The sequence below is a fragment of the Leptodactylus fuscus genome, chromosome 9, assembly GCF_031893055.1.
Source record: "Leptodactylus fuscus isolate aLepFus1 chromosome 9, aLepFus1.hap2, whole genome shotgun sequence".
NCBI classification, from domain to species: domain Eukaryota; kingdom Metazoa; phylum Chordata; class Amphibia; order Anura; family Leptodactylidae; genus Leptodactylus; species Leptodactylus fuscus.
Genome location: NC_134273.1, coordinates 9,737,932 through 9,755,406, shown reverse-complemented (window position 1 = coordinate 9,755,406; position 17,475 = coordinate 9,737,932). Strand labels below are relative to the sequence as shown.

General features: G+C 38.0%; 1 protein-coding gene across 1 annotated transcript in view; it reads right to left on the bottom strand.

Moving 5' to 3' along the window:
* Window positions 1–17,475, bottom strand: part of LRRC7 (leucine rich repeat containing 7) — a 195,687-nt gene that overhangs the window by 29,309 nt on the left and 148,903 nt on the right. The window contains exons 18-22 of the mRNA XM_075287244.1: window positions 16,631–16,753; window positions 13,895–14,006; window positions 13,113–13,278; window positions 11,154–12,813; window positions 9,013–9,147 (exon numbers count right to left, since the gene is read on the bottom strand). Coding sequence (XP_075143345.1) covers window positions 9,013–9,147; window positions 11,154–12,813; window positions 13,113–13,278; window positions 13,895–14,006; window positions 16,631–16,753 — 2,196 coding nt within the window. The remainder of the gene's footprint in view (window positions 1–9,012; window positions 9,148–11,153; window positions 12,814–13,112; window positions 13,279–13,894; window positions 14,007–16,630; window positions 16,754–17,475) is intronic.

Below are 17,475 nucleotides of genomic sequence, written 5' to 3'. Positions count from 1 at the left end.
GATAGGAGATAGATAGATAGATAGATAGATAGATAGGAGATAGATAGATAGATAGATAGATAGATAGGAGATAGATAGATAGATAGATAGATAGATAGATAGGAGATAGATAGATAGATAGATAGATAGATAGATAGATAGGAGATAGATAGATAGATAGATAGATAGGAGATAGATAGATAGATAGATAGATAGATAGATAGATAGGAGATAGATAGATAGATAGATAGATAGATAGATAGATAGAAAATAGATAGATAGATATGAGATAGATAGATAGATAGATAGATGATAGATAGATAGATAGATAGATAGATATGAGATAGATAGATAGATATGAGATAGATAGATAGATAGATAGATAGATAGATAGATAGATAGGAGATAGATAGATAGATAGATAGATAGATAGATAGATAGATAGATAGGAGATAGATAGATAGATAGATAGATAGATAGGAGATAGATAGATAGATAGATAGATAGATAGGAGATAGATAGATAGATAGATAGATAGATAGGAGATAGATAGATAGATAGATAGATAGGAGATAGATAGATAGATAGATAGATAGATAGATAGATAGATAGGAGATAGATAGATAGATAGATAGATAGATAGATGATAGATAGGAGATAGATAGATAGGAGATAGATAGATAGGAGATAGATAGATAGATAGATAGATAGATAGATAGATAGATAGATAGATAGGAGATAGATAGATAGGAGATAGATAGATAGGAGATAGATATATAGATAGATAGATAGATAGATAGATAGATAGATAGATAGGAGATAGATAGATAGGAGATAGATAGATAGATAGATAGATAGATAGATAGATAGATAGATAGGAGATAGATAGATAGGAGATAGATAGATAGATAGATAGATAGATAGATAGGAGATAGATAGATAGGAGATAGATAGATAGGAGATAGATAGATAGGAGATAGATAGATAGGAGATAGATATATAGATAGATAGATAGATAGATAGATAGATAGATAGATAGATAGATAGATAGATAGGAGATAGATAGATAGGAGATAGATAGATAGATAGATAGATAGATAGATAGATAGATAGGAGATAGATAGATAGATAGATAGATAGATAGATAGGAGATAGATAGATAGGAGATAGATAGATAGATAGATAGATAGATAGATAGATAGATAGATAGGAGATAGATAGATAGATAGATAGATAGATAGATAGGAGATAGATAGATAGATAGATAGATAGATAGATAGATAGATAGGAGATAGATAGATAGATAGATAGATAGATAGATAGATAGATAGGAGATAGATAGATAGGAGATAGATAGATAGGAGATAGATAGATAGATAGATAGATAGATAGATAGGAGATAGATAGATAGGAGATAGATAGATAGATAGATAGATAGGAGATAGATAGATAGATAGATAGGAGATAGATAGATAGATAGATAGGAGATAGATAGATAGATAGATAGATAGATAGATAGATAGGAGATAGATAGATAGATAGATAGATAGGAGATAGATAGATAGATAGGAGATAGATAGATAGATAGATAGATAGATAGATAGATAGATAGATAGATAGGAGATAGATAGATAGGAGATAGATAGATAGATAGATAGATAGATAGGAGATAGATAGATAGATAGATAGCTAGATAGATAGATAGATAGATAGATAGATAGATAGATAGGAGATAGATAGATAGATAGATAGATAGATAGATAGATAGATAGATAGATAGATAGAAAATAGATAGATAGATATGAGATAGATAGATAGATAGATAGATAGATAGATGATAGATAGATAGATAGATAGATATGAGATAGATAGATAGATAGATAGATAGATATGAGATAGATAGATAGATAGATAGATAGATAGATAGATAGATAGGAGATAGATAGATAGATAGATAGATAGATAGATAGATAGGAGATAGATAGATAGATAGATAGATAGATAGGAGATAGATAGATAGATAGATAGATAGATAGATAGATAGATAGGAGATAGATAGATAGATAGATAGATAGGAGATAGATAGATAGATAGGAGATAGATAGATAGATAGATAGATAGATAGGAGATAGATAGATAGATAGATAGATAGATAGATAGATAGATAGATAGATAGGAGATAGATAGATAGATAGATAGATAGATAGATAGATAGAAGATAGATAGATAGATAGATAGATAGATAGGAGATAGATAGATAGATAGATAGATAGATAGGAGATAGATAGATAGATAGATAGATAGATAGATAGGAGATAGATAGATAGATAGATAGATAGATAGATAGGAGATAGATATATAGATAGATAGATAGATAGATAGATAGATAGGAGATAGATAGATAGATAGATAGATAGATAGATAGATAGATAGACAATTTTCATTAGTTTATTAGTCTGACCCCCATTGATCCTCTGTGTGACTGTATATGATACACAAGGCGAGGCGCCGGTCACCTCACACACTTGTGTCACTTTGTGATCTTTGTTATTCGTGTAAGGTTATTTATTTGTGATATATCAGCCAATAAGACCTTCACATGGCGGATAGAATATTACATACCAAGGACGAGAGGGCGTCTCCCTGTAGAACCATAAATATATCTAGAAATACAACCCCCCTTCCCCGTATCCTGTGACATCATCATAATATCCTCCATGACAACCAATCTATTCAGGCCTATGAGACGTATCCTGCACTTTTGTGTATACAGCTCCTATGCAGATCTATGCATCTCCATGGTTACAGACTACAAACAACCCCTTTGCAGTCTGATCCTATAGATATAACCTTTCCTTAATCCTCTGTCTGTAGAAAATGGGGCAGCAGAAGCAAAGTAAGGCCTGACCGCGGTATCGGACCACGCAGGGTCAATGGTATGGAAACAGAGGTCTGCATAGGGATTGTGTGCACAAAATATCATCCAAGTCTGTTTGCAAAATTATTTTTAAAAATTCAGGTTCCGTCTTCGGTAACCTGGAACTTCCATAGCAGGTAACAGTCTCAAAAGGGGTCCCATAGGGGTTGAATACTTATGCAAGATGCAATTTTTTGAGTTTTATTTTTTACATTATGAATGGTGAGTGCGGAGTTATTTGTGGTACAGACAAATCTGTTGGATTTTTAGGAGGGGTTGAATACTTTTGCAGTGCACTATACCGCCTGGAGTTCTGTTACATTGTATCAATTACGTTACAGAATGAGACATTAAATAACGTATTGATTAAGCGGGACGCAATCTGGATCCCTGAATGGGGAAAGGATTGAAGTAAAAATCTTCCGCTGTGACCCGCGAATCTCCGACTTACGACTTAGCAGCCCCTGAACCGCTCCGAACGACTGCTTGCTGATTCATCCGCTTCCCAATTACAGATGACAGCGGCGGCTTCTGCCACCTACACAGGATTATTACAAGTTGTGTCACGCTGGAGTCGCCTCTTCCCAGGCCAGAAGAATTTATTTGGCTTTTTATTTGACAATATATTCCCACAAGTTATTTTTATAACAGGTCAGAAAAAGTGAATAACACTGACACCGAGCGCCAAACCCCCCGCACAGGCCCGAAGTTATACCGCCAATAAGAAAACAACTTGTCATAAATAAATAGTACCGCTGAATATAAGAAACTTTGTTGTAATATACAGTCCTATGAAAAAGTTTGGGCACCCCTATTAATCTTAATCATTTTTTGTTCTAAATATTTTGGTGTTTGCAGCAGCCATTTCAGTTTGATATATCTAATAACTGATGGACACAGTAATATTTCAGGATTGAAATGAGGTTTATTGTACTAACAGAAAATGTGCAATATGCATTAAACCAAAATTTGACCGGTGCAAAAGTATGGGCACCCTTATCATTTTATTGATTTGAATTCCCCTAACTACTTTTTACTGACTTACTGAAGCACAAAATTGGTTTTGTAACCTCAGTGAGCTTTGAACTTCATAGCCAGATGTATCCAATCATAAGAAAAGGTATTTAAGGTGGCCAATTGCAAGTTGATCTCCTATTTGAATCTCCTCTGAAGAGTGGCATCATGGGCTACTCAAAACAACTCTCAAATGATCTGAAAACAAAGATTGTTCAACATAGTTGTTCAGGGGAAGGATACAAAACGTTGTCTCAGAGATTTAACCTGTCAGTTTCCACTGTGAGGAACATAGTAAGGAAATGGAAGACCACAGGGACAGTTCTTGTTAAGCCCAGAAGTGGCAGGCCAAGAAAAATATCAGAAAGGCAGAGAAGGAGAATGGTGAGAACAGTCAAGGACAATCCACAGACACCTCCAAAGAGCTGCAGCATCATCTTGCTGCAGATGGTGTCACTGTGCATCGGTCAACTATACAGCGCACTTTGCACAAATAGAAGCTGTATGGGAGAGTGATGAGAAAGAAGCCGTTTCTGCACGTACGCCACAAATAGAGTTGCCTGAGGTATGAAAAAGCACATTTGGACAAGGCAGCTTCATTTTGGAAACAAAAATTGAGTTGTTTGGTTATAAAAAAAAGGCGTTATGCATGGCGTCCAAAAAGAAACAGCATTCCAAGAAAAACACATGCTACCCACTGTAAAATTTGGTGGAGGTTCCATCATGCTTTGGGGCTGTGTGGCCAATGCCGGCATCAGGAATCTTGTTAAAGTTGAGGGTCGCATGGATTCCACTCAGTATCAGCAGATTCTTGAGAATAATGTTCAAGAATCAGTGACGAAGTTGAAGTTACGCCGGGGATGGATATTTCAGCAAGACAATGATCCAAAACACCGCTCCAAATCCTCAGGCATTCATGCAGAGGAACAATTACAATGTTCTGGAATGGCCATCCCAGTCCCCAGACCTGAATATCATTGAACATCTGTGGGATGATTTGAAGCGGGCTGTCCATGCTCGGCCACCATCCAGGATCCAGGAACTGATTAAAAGCTACAGGAAGCGACTAGAGGCAAAAGGAGGATGTACTAAATATTAATGTCACTTTTCTGTTGAGGTGCCCATACTTTTGCACCGGTCAAATTTTGGTTTAATGCATATTGCACATTTTCTGTTAGTACAATAAACCTCATTTCAATCCTGAAATATTACTGTGTCCATCAGTTATTAGATATATCAAACTGAAATGGCTGCTGCAAATACCAAAATATTTAGAACTAAAAATGATTAAGATTAATAGGGGTGCCCAAACTTTTTCATAGGACTGTATCTTATTAAAGAAATCTGTTTCCTTCTGCACCTGGGAAGATGGGTGACATTTTACATAGAAGTCTATGGAGAGGGAAAGGGCACACAAAAACATACAGCTGCTAAACTTGGCTACACCGCGATTGAGAGAGAGCTCTTCTGACACTGCTGCACCTTGAAGATAAGACTACCATTGGATGGCCTCCTCCTGCCTTCTCCCCTCTTCATAGACTTCTTTGTGTGACGCAAATATGGATGCTATAAACATAAGCAGCCTGAGTGAATATAAGGAGGAGGAGGAGGAGAGCAGCCTGATATATGGAGAAGGAAACAGATTTCCATATCCGTCTTTAGCTTCACACGTAGAAGTCTAAGGAGGAGATTACTGCGGGCAGAATAATTGCCTCATTCTGTGCAGTGGTAGTCTTATCTTGAAGTCAGAGCATTGTCAGTAGAGCGCTCGCACTCACCGTGTAGCAGAGTTAGCAGCTGCAATTATTTGTCTTTTTCAGCAGAATTCTCCCCTTCCTGTCTTCTTTCCATAGACTTCTATGTAAAAAGTAGCTCAACCCGATCAGTGGAGCAAAAAACAGATTAATTACTTCTATTCACGTGTACTATTCATTTATGACAAGTGGTTTTATAATTGGAGGTTCTCTAGGGCTGTGAGGTTGTGCACGGCATCTTGCAGTCCTCACAGATTTTGCAGATCCCGCAGCCTTCACACACCTCACAGAGCTCGCACCCTTAATTAAAATCCTATTACTTTTTGGGTAATGATTTGTAGCCATGAGAGCATTACATGTAGATATTTATCACATGGATCCATTACCCCGCAGCATGGGCCTATGGGACATATGGGACACTGCATCTGTACTTAGACACGTGACATAGAAGGGTTAAATCAGTGAGACAAAATATTACATCACAAGGCTCCGGCAGGAACAGACAGACACAGATACAGATATACAGACAGGTATATACAAAGTGTCTGCTTACTATAGCCTGAGGGATTGGGGGGTATAATAAGCTGCATACATAGACGTACAGTGCGGAGACAAGGGGCATCCAGGAGGTGAAATATATATATATATACACACTGCATATATAGTACAAGGCAAAAGGCAGGACCCCTTTGTGTTACATCTATCTATCTATCTATCTATCTCCTATCTATCTATCTATCTATCTATCTATCTATCTATCTATCTATCTATCATCTATCTATCTATCTCCTATCTATCTATCTATCTATCTATTTCCTATCTATCTATCTATCTATCTATCTATCTATCTATCTCCTATCTATCTATCTATCTATCATCTATCTATCTATCTATCTATCTATCTATCTATCTCCTATCTATCTATCATCTATCTATCTATCTATCTATCTATCTCCTATCTATCTATCTATCTATCTATCTATCTATCTATTTCCTATCTATCTATCTATCTATCTATCTCCTATCTATCTATCTATCTATCTATCTATCTATCTATCTATCTATCTCCTATCTATCTCCTATCTATCTATCTATCTATCTATCTATCTATCTCCTATCTATCTATCTATCTATCTATCTATCTATCTCCTATCTATCTATCTCCTATCTATCTATCTATCTATCTATCTATCTATCTATCTATCTATCTCCTATCTATCTATCTATCTATCTATCTATCTATCTATCTATCTCCTATCTATCTATCTCCTATCTATCTATCTATCTATCTATCTATCTATCTATCTATCTATCTCCTATCTATCTATCTATCTATCTCCTATCTATCTATCTATCTATCTATCTATCTATCTATCTCCTATCTATCTATCTATCTATCTATCTATCTATCTCCTATCTATCTATCTATCTATCTATCTATCTATCTATCTATCTATCTATCTATCTCCTATCTATCTATCATCTATCTATCTATCTATCTATCTATCTATCTATCTATCTATCTCCTATCTATCTATCTATCTCCTATCTATCTATCTATCTATCTATCTATCTCCTATCTATCTAACTATCTATCTATCTCCTATCTATCTATCTATCTATCTATCTATCTATCTATCTATCTATCTATCTATCTCCTATCTATCTATCTCCTATCTATCTATCTATCTATCTATCTATCTATCTCCTATCTATCTATCTATCTATCTATCTATCTCCTATCTATCTATCTATCTATCTATCTATCTATCTCCTATCTATCTATCTCCTATCTATCTATCTATCTATCTATCTATCTATCTATCTATCTATCTATCATCTATCTATCTATCTATCTATCTTTCTCCTATCTATCTATCTATCTATCTATCTATCTATCTATCTATCTATCTCCTATCTATCTATCTATCTCCTATCTATCTATCTATCTATCTATCTATCTATCTATCATCTATCTATCCATCCTATATCTATGTCTTTCTCTCATAGTACTATGTACTATAACTGTCTATGCGGTAGATGGATGTATCAGATGTAGGTCACATTCTTCTATTTATTAGTGATTGTCGCTGAACTGAATGTAATGAGAGTATCTGCTCCCCGTCCGGCTAATGGAGGACAAAGATAGAGTCCAATTTATCCTAAAATGCCTGCAGAGAACCTTCCACGTGGCTGGACGCCAATGCTCAGCATCGTTCCCATAGTATAAGGATACATCTTAGCAGGAAATGAACTTCTAATTTACAAAGATATCTTCTCTGCATGTACTGAGCTATTGTCCATATGTTTGTGCCCCCCTCAGGGAAAAGCCTGTACTCATATTACAATCCATAAGTGACCTATAGGTCACATGGTCGACTTATCCATCGGGCATTTTTATTATCCTGAGATATCTTAGAAGTCGGTCTTTCCGGACATGACAGAGCCTTAGTTTGTCAGGCCCTGGTGCAATAGACGCTGTCCCTTGGGCATAGATACAACTCATCGTTTGTAGTCCCTATTGCTATGATGTGGAACATATATATATTCTAAACCTCATGGCCTTCATTGGGTTCACAGGACTAAATGTTGACCTATAACTGTAACATTTGATCCATATCCCAAATGCAACAGGGTGCACAGTGCCCCAAAGCAGTGCCATACACAGCTCATACACCTCTTCCAAAAGCATGTTTGGCTGGCTGAGCATTAAGGCACCTTCTCCTAATGTATAGTGTCTATAATAGCATCATATATGGGCTCATCACTAGACTGCATAGTTTAAGGAACATTACTACAGTCGTGGGGTGGACGTTGACCCCATTACAGTCCCTTACAAATGGATAACACTGAACTGATCACTCCTTGCACACTTTCTCCTAATGTATAGTGTCTATAATAGCATCATATATGGGATCATCACTAAACTGCATAGTTTAAGGAACATAATTACAGTCGTGGGGTGGATGTTGACCCCATCACAGTCCCTTACAAATGGATAACACTGAACTGATCACTCCCTGCACAGTAGATATGCTGGATTCGCTCACATAGCCCTTGAGAGTTTTACAATTTATTGCAAATTTTTTTACATATTTTAATCATTATACCATGCAAATTTTTTTTAACTTTCCAATGAAGATCTCTGCTTGCTGTCACTGAATAGACCAATATGCAGAAGCTGAAATATACTAGATGTCTGTAACAAACTGTCCCCTGGCTACAATGGTTTCCAGCTTTGTCACTGACAGCAAGCAGAGATGCTGAAAGCACGGATTACTACATGTTGCCTCCAGCTAGTGTTTGTAGTACTGGTTAGGTCTACGGTGCTTCGGCCCATATACTTACGTAGTAGAGAGGTATATCTTGGTAGTTAGCTGAGTGAGGCATGGTATAAGTCATGCTTTTGCCATCATGCATTGCTGGGAGGTTTCCAGAGTGCAGCATGCCAAGGCTTATGGTGTTGTGCTTATAAGCAGCATTCTGAATGGAGGAGACAATGGGGTGACAGGGTATGAACACACATGCTGCACGGTATACCGCACAAACAAAGCTAGAAGAGTTAACAGAGGTGAAGCACATTCTGGGTTAGACATCAGCAAACAAGGATCATAACACACGGATACAGTAAGACTGATAGACTTACAGAACTGACATAGAGAGATCCATTCTGCTTAACTGCCTGGAAAACCACAATGGAGGGTTTAGAGGTCACTGCCGAATCTACAGGACAGTCTACTTATATAGAGTACAGTGTATAGGTAAGAGAGAAAACCAGTATATAGGGTGCAGCCTGCCCCAAACTATAGTAGTGATACAGAAGACTTTCCAGGTCACAAACGACTTGAAGTTTTGCCCTTATGAAACATCTCTTCAGCTTCAGAATGGTGCACCCTTGGGTCAACACCGAACACCCATTGTAAGGTTCACCCAGTGGTGGTTAGAGAAGGATCACCAAGATGAAGTCCCATCATCTACCCAAACCTGGTTTACAATATGGTGGAGTCTTTTCAGACATGTTAGATCTAGACACCTGTCATGAATGTCCTGCTGCAAAATTAATAACCCAAGTATTTCAAGCCACATACGGTATAGTAACCTTTATATTACTGTATTGAGAGGAACCAAATTCAGGACAATGCTGGGAGTCGTAGTTGGCAACATCTGGAAAGTCCAAAGTTGGAGGCCACCAAGTTAAGATTAGCTTGGCTTGCAGCACTGGAACCATTGGGTGACTCCAACTATAGCCAGATGTCCCTGGTTCCTGTATCGTCCTATATTCTTTCCATATTCTACAAGTATACAGCAATAAGGCAAGGTTCAGATTCTCATATGATCATCTGTTATGGTGAGTTTGGCTTGGAGGAGACAAAAAATATCACCAAGGACAATCCTTTGAAAGAGTTAAGCCTTATGCAAACAACCGGGCCATCAGGGTCGTGCTGGTCCATGAAGAACCTCCAAGTGATGACCATTTTTTTTACACCCTTTTATAACCTGTGAATGTCTAGGGGTCTATTCACATCTATTCAAGTCCGTCAAAATGGACAAAGATAAAAGTATTGTTTGAATAAGGCCTAAAGGTTCTACTAGAGGCCAAAAGTTGCTCTGCTGCCATATTGCACCATAACTACACCAAGCAGGTCCTTATTCAACAAAAACAGGGAAGGTAAATGGCTTCCAGAAACCTCAAGTACCATCCATCTTATGGAAATCCCAAAAATGATGAAAAATATCTCTAAAATAGGCCTTAGAAGAATGAATGCAAGTGCCCATGGTCAGTAGATCCCACCAAATTTAACCAAAGTTGGTTCTTGTGAACCTAAAGGGGTTGGGCCACAAGTGACATTGGTTATGTATTAAGAGGATAGGCAACAAAGGTCTGCCAATGTCTACTGACCTTCCATCTTAGGTGTATGGGGAAGTTCTACCTCCCCCAAATGATGATATGGGGGAAAAGTAGGGTTGGCCATGCCAACCAATTCCAATGCCAATTCAATGTTCTCACTGGAGACACACCACAGCTAGTCTGACAACACACGTGGCCATGTCCACTGTACGTGGGGGGTGGCCAGGAAAATTAGCTTGCCGCCTATAAAGCATTTGGATGACAGCTATTAAGCTTCAGACCACACTTTATGGTTAACAACCTGAACAGGACCAAAAAGATTGCAAGACTAAAGTTGGCCATACCCACGAGAGAAAACTTGGCTGGTTTTGGTCAATTGGGGACAATTTGACTTGCATATGGGATCAGGAATAACATGGCCGAGAAGGTCGAAAAAAGATACAGGTCCATCCAATCCAACCTATAACCCTACTGTGTTGGTCCAGATGGTGGATGTCAATGGGCCCAGTAAGGTAAGAGTTATCTCGTGTGTATGGTTGGCTTTGGTAACAAGGACATTCCCCCTAAACAGAACTTTAATATATCATGATCTTGATTGCTAAATTGCAAAAATCAGAACATGTTGCATTAAGAGACCTACCCTGTCCAGTCTTCTAGCTTCTATGTGTCTAAGCAGTTGCTGTCTCCAGTCTGGCGGCATTTTATTACAGCTATCGTCTACTTTTCCCTGATTCTGCCTGGTCTTCATGTCACCGTCAGACGTCTTGTCACCATAGTTAACTAAGTTGTAATCAGACGGTATCTTCTCAAGCAGTGCTGCCATGGTTGGCCTGGCAGAAACTGGACGGGTTTGAGCGGTCCCATAGGTCTCAGTGCTGTAGCTTCTTGCAGACAATGGCCGTCTCTGCGTAAGAGTTTTGACTTGATAACTGCTTCCTTGAGATTTCATGTCTGGGTAGGAGCTGTGATCATCATCATAGCGACCATTTCTTTTTAGAAACTGAGATTCAGCCACCGACATGCTGCTTTGGCGTTCCATAGCCCCGAGGAACGGAGGTCGGCCGTACCGATCAGTCTGTGGAAGTTCGTGTGGCTCGCTCACCCTTCGATACATGGACATCTCTGTGGAACTTGCCAAAGAGTCTGCCCTTTTCAAGAACCCCGGTCTTGATCCTTGACTTGTAAACTGAGGAGGAATGGAGTCTTCATTGACCGAAGGTTGAGAAAAGGAGAACATCTGTTCCATGGGTGGGTAACCCCTGTAGGCTCTCGGGCTGATCAGATCTTTAGCCATCGTCTTTGCTTGCTGGGAGGAGTAGTCAGGGTTGTACGAAAATGGAGGAGGTACTCTCTTATCTGGCTTTACTTCGACTGCACCCGTCGGGTTAAAACTTTGGTCAAACTGGTAGACTTTCTTTGTGGTAGGCTTTTGTTGCTGCCCTCGACTGGTTCCATAGCCCAACAACTCATCATCAAGCATCGGCACCGACTGACTACGAGACATACTATGCTCTTGCAGCATACCCAAGTCTGGTCTGTCATGGCTTCCTTGCATGATGTTTCTTGGGTCATAGTTTTGTAAGGGTATGTTGTACACTTTGAATGCCCCGATATCTATTTCATCTATACTCTGAGACTTTTTGAACCTGCCCGTCTTCAAGTCCTTCATTAATGGCGAGAGTCTTTCTGTACTTTTGCTCACCGATATGGTGTTTTTGGCAGACTCTGGACGGCAATGGCTATGTGGAAATACGTTTCCCATGTTCCGGTTAGAGCTGGTGTCATGAAACTCCCATGGTGGGCCTGAAGAGAATGTGCTTGGGTTTTCTAATGACTGTGGCTTATGTTCTTTCCGTTCCGGCAATGGACTATTGACGGGGGTGGTTTCAAGTTTAGAAGGAAATGCTGTCCTGTCTTCAAATGGACTGGGAGTCCGAGTCCAATTTTGCCAAGGATTGCTTGGTGAAACATCTGTTTCTTGAGAGTTTCTTTGCGTTGGCTGCTCCAACTCCAAAGGTATTCCAACAATTCGGTCTTGCCTGATTAATGGCCGCCTTCCATGAGACGATGTGCTTCTTGATTTTGAGGACAGCATGGGGTTACCTCCCGCGTTCTCCACTGCGTTTTCTTCAGCCACAAAGCCGGTGTTGTCGTAGTGCGAGCTGTTGTTCCAGTTTTCGGTGAATGAGTCATTGAGGTTCTGGCGGTCATTGCGCTGCTGCAGATTTCCTATAGGCGCCGTCTCTCGCTGGCTCAGCAATGGCTTTGTTTCAAGGGGCTGTGGGAAGGACTGAGTCAGTCTGCAAAAACAGAGAAGGAGAAAAACATTAACTCCCAATCCAGTGTTTTTGTCAACTAGACAATCAGATATGACATGACAGCAAAAAAGGTTCTACGTTTGACTTAAAAACAGCGCCACTTTCGTCTACGTGGCTGTATCTGGTATTGCAGCTTATCCCGACAGACTTGAATAACAGTAAAGAAAGTTTTTCGCTACAGTTCTATAAAATTTTTGGAATTCTCATAATGTCAATCCTCTGTACTTTAATATGTGCCCCCCTCTGGTCTGTATGCATGCATAGTTAGGGATTGGACAGACCTGTTACCCCACAATGAGCTATTTACGGCCTCTTTAGCAGTAATCTGAACTTTCACACGCGCGTTAGATGATCCGGAAGAAGCTTGGGAAGGCGAGTAGTCTGAATAGGTCCCTGATGATACGCTGTTATGATGGTGCTTATCCATCTCCGACTCATCTGTAGACTCTGAAGATACAAAAACGGGGTGAGACGCGGCAGGTCATACCAATATTACTACTTTATCATCTCCGGGAACCTCACTGCCTAGATGGATAGAGGAGAGGAATGTGAAAACCAAAAATATACAATGGGCCCCTTCTGTTGCCGATTTTGCACCATATGGACGTCTTGTATCAGACACTGATAGAGAGGTGATGGGACGTTTGGGCCAGATCCTACACTCAAATCCCATGAAGACCCTCTATAAAGAAAACATTCTTTGGAATACATGTACCCCAGCCATTCTTATATACAGTAGATAGCCTTAGTATAGGGGAGCAATATCATAAGACTGGAAAATCCCTTTAAGAATTTCGAAGCTTTAGATATCTCATTGGACAATCCTATGGAAATGTGGCAACAATGAGACAAGAACCGAAATGGGGACCCCTGAACCCCATCCAACCTGCAAAATGATTGATGCTTTAGTACTTTAGTTGCCCTGTTCCATAGAGTTGAGTTCTGGCTCTTCTTGAAGATCCTGGACGGACTGCGGACTGACGTTGGCCACCATATTGGGCACCTCCAATAGAGTTACACCATCCCCTAATACATGGATAGTGTAGTCATATAATAAATGCACCTTTCTTATCTTTTCCCAGTAACACCAGTTTCGGTGGATACAGGGGGGTCTCGATCAATGACGGACGCAGTTCAGCCATACGCAATTCAGTCGGGCGATGTCCAAAGGGCTCCTGAAAGGCATAAATGGCATTAAAGGACCTTGAAGCAGCCAAATGATCTATGAGGAGCCTAAACCATATTTAATCACTTGGCAGAGAGACAAAGTAACATTAGGCACAAGTCATAAAGAGCTTCCATCCCGCTGATGGCGAACGCCTACAATATACGTCTGCCGCTGTAATTAATATATCCCACTAATGTGTTCCTTCCTGTTCCCGAAGGAGGAAATGAGTGAAATGTAATCACCAGGATTATTATCTGATCCTACACACTTCATATGGCGGAGAGCCTCAAAGGTATTCACTAATGTGCACGGTAATAGGTAACACCAGAGAAACCAGCACAAGCCGCATCTACAGGGCGGTATATTATTGTCCCATATCACATTACCAGTAATGGTGGGAGCTCCTCAATGTACCGACACCTCTGACTTATCAGGATCTACTACCATGGAAGCCACAAAGGAGGCAACAAAAGAGGGGTCTCCAGAAGAACTCCCTCACAATTTAGCAAAAATATACCAGTTATATATTATTACATAGGGAGCAGTATTATAGTAGTTATATTCTTGTACATAGGAGCAGTATTATAGTGGTTATATTCTTGTACATAGGGGGCAGTATTATAGTAGTTATATTCTTGTACATAGGAGTAGTATTATAGTAGTTATATTCTTGTATATAGGGGGCAGTATTATAGTAGTTATATTCTTGTACATAGGAGCAGTATTATAGTAGTTATATTCTTGTACATAGGAGTAGTATTATAGTAGTTATATTCTTGTACATAGGAGGTAGTATTATAGTAGTTATATTCTTGTACATAGGAGCAGTATTATAGTAGTTATATTCTTGTACATAGGAGGTAGTATTATATTAGTTATATTCTTGTACATAGGAGTAGTATTATAGTAGTTATATTCTTGTACATAGGAACAGTATTATAGTAGTTATATTCTTGTACATAGGAGTAGTATTATAGTAGTTATAGTCTTGTACATAGGAGTAGTATTATAGTAGTTATATTCTTGTACATAGGAGTAGTATTATAGTAGTTATATTCTTGTACATAGGAGTAGTATTATAGTAGTTATATTCTTGTACATAGGAGTAGTATTATAGTAGTTATATTCTTGTACATAGGAGTAGTATTATAGTAGTTATAGTCTTGTACATAGGAGTAGTATTATAGTAGTTATATTCTTGTACATAGGAGTAGTATTATAGTAGTTATATTCTTGTACATAGGGGGCAGTATTATAGTAGTTATATTCTTGTACATAGGGGGCAGTATTATAGTAGTTATATTCTTGTACATAGGAGTAGTATTATAGTAGTTATATTCTTGTACATAGGAACAGTATTATAGTAGTTATATTCTTGTACATAGGAGCAGTATTATAGTAGTTATATTCTTGTACATAGGAGTAGTAGTATAGTAGTTATATTCTTGTACATAGGAGGCAGTATTATAGTAGTTATATTCTTGTACATAGGAGTAGTATTATAGTAGTTATATTCTTGTACATAGGAGTAGTATTATAGTAGTTATAGTCTTGTACATAGGAGTAGTATTATAGTAGTTATACTCTTGTACATAGGAGTAGTATTATAGTAGTTATATTCTTGTACATAGGAGCAGTATTATAGTAGTTATATTCTTGTACATAGGAGTAGTATTATAGTAGTTATATTCTTGTACATAGGAGCAGTATTATAGTATTTATATTCTTGTACATAGGAGCAGTATTATAGTAGTTATATTCTTGTACATAGGAGTAGTATTATAGTAGTTATATTCTTGTACATAGGAGGTAGTATTATATTAGTTATATTCTTGTACATAGGAGTAGTATAATAGTAGTTATATTCTTGTACATAGGAGTAGTATAATAGTAGTTATATTCTTGTACATAGGAGCAGTATTATAGTAGTTATATTCTTGTACATAGGAGGTAGTATTATAGCAGTTATATTCTTGTACATAGGAGTAGTATTATAGTAGTTATATTCTTGTACATAGGAGGTAGTATTATAGTAGTTATATTCTTGTACATAGGAGCAGTATTATAGTAGTTATATTCTTGTACATAGGAGCGGTATTATAGTAGTTATATTCTTGTACATAGGAGGTAGTATTATAGTAGTTATATTCTTGTACATAGGAGCAGTATTATAGTAGTTATATTCTTGTACATAGGAGGTAGTATTATAGTAGTTATATTCTTGTACATAGGAGCAGTATTATAGTAGTTATATTCTTGTACATAGGAGTAGTATTATAGTAGTTATATTCTTGTACATAGGAGTAGTATTATAGTAGTTATATTCTTGTACATAGGAGTAGTATTATAGTAGTTATATTCTTGTATATAGGAGCAGTATTATAGTAGTTATATTCTTGTACATAGGGGGAAGTATTATAGTAGTTATAGTCTTGTACATAGGAGCGGTATTATAGTAGTTATATTCTTGTATATAGGAGCAGTATTATAGTAGTTATATTCTTGTACATAGGAGCAGTATTATAGTAGTTATATTCTTGTACATAGGGGGCAGTATTATAGTAGTATATTCTTCTGTATGGAGGCAGACTTATGGTAGTTTTCTATATTCTGGTGCCTGAAGGAAGATACCTCTGATCGTTCTGAATGTTCTTCCTTTTCCTTCCTCTTTGGGACTTCAAGGGAATAACTACGAATGTTTCCAGCTTCGGACATTTGGGTCTTTTGGAATTCTTTGTGTTCCCTATTTGAAACCTGAAAAGAAAGTAAAACAATTAGGAAAGTATTCCGCACTATATCCGAGTGTAACCATGATAAGGACAGACAAAGAATTCTAAGATCTGCACAATCTAATAGAATAAAATACAATCAATGACAGCCAGTTCTGTGACAACTGTAAATGACTAATATTAACAAATGTGAACTGAAAGGGATCGTCTTAACAAAACAACTAACTTAGAAACAAATTTGTCACAGCGATCGGATGATTTGCAACCAGTCACACATTGGACAGCAGTGGCCACTACAGGAGACATTTGGTATTACATTGTGTCCATTCTGATTAATGGCTAGGTTTGGTAACTGCTCTTTTTACATACAATTTTTTCAACTCTGGCTAATAAAAGGGGCTCCCGGGGAAAGGATGTAGTCCGGGCTTGTCTTCTCATGGCAACCCCTTTACAGTCCTCCAATTAATTATAGAATTAAGGTAATAAATCTACCATGGCGTACAGATCGGAACGTCTATAGGATTATTCACAATACATATTCCATTGAATTTATTTTTGACTGTATCTCTAGTAGTAAGACAAAAACAACACTCAAACCAAACTACACCAGGCTCATATACATAGAACACACCCACTTCCTCCTAAGCTCCACCCACAGGTGACTGGTAGGTAAGTACATAGTCTTGTTCCTCATTGTTGCCTAAAGTTTCAAAATTTCCATTTCCTAAAGATTTAATCCAACAAAAG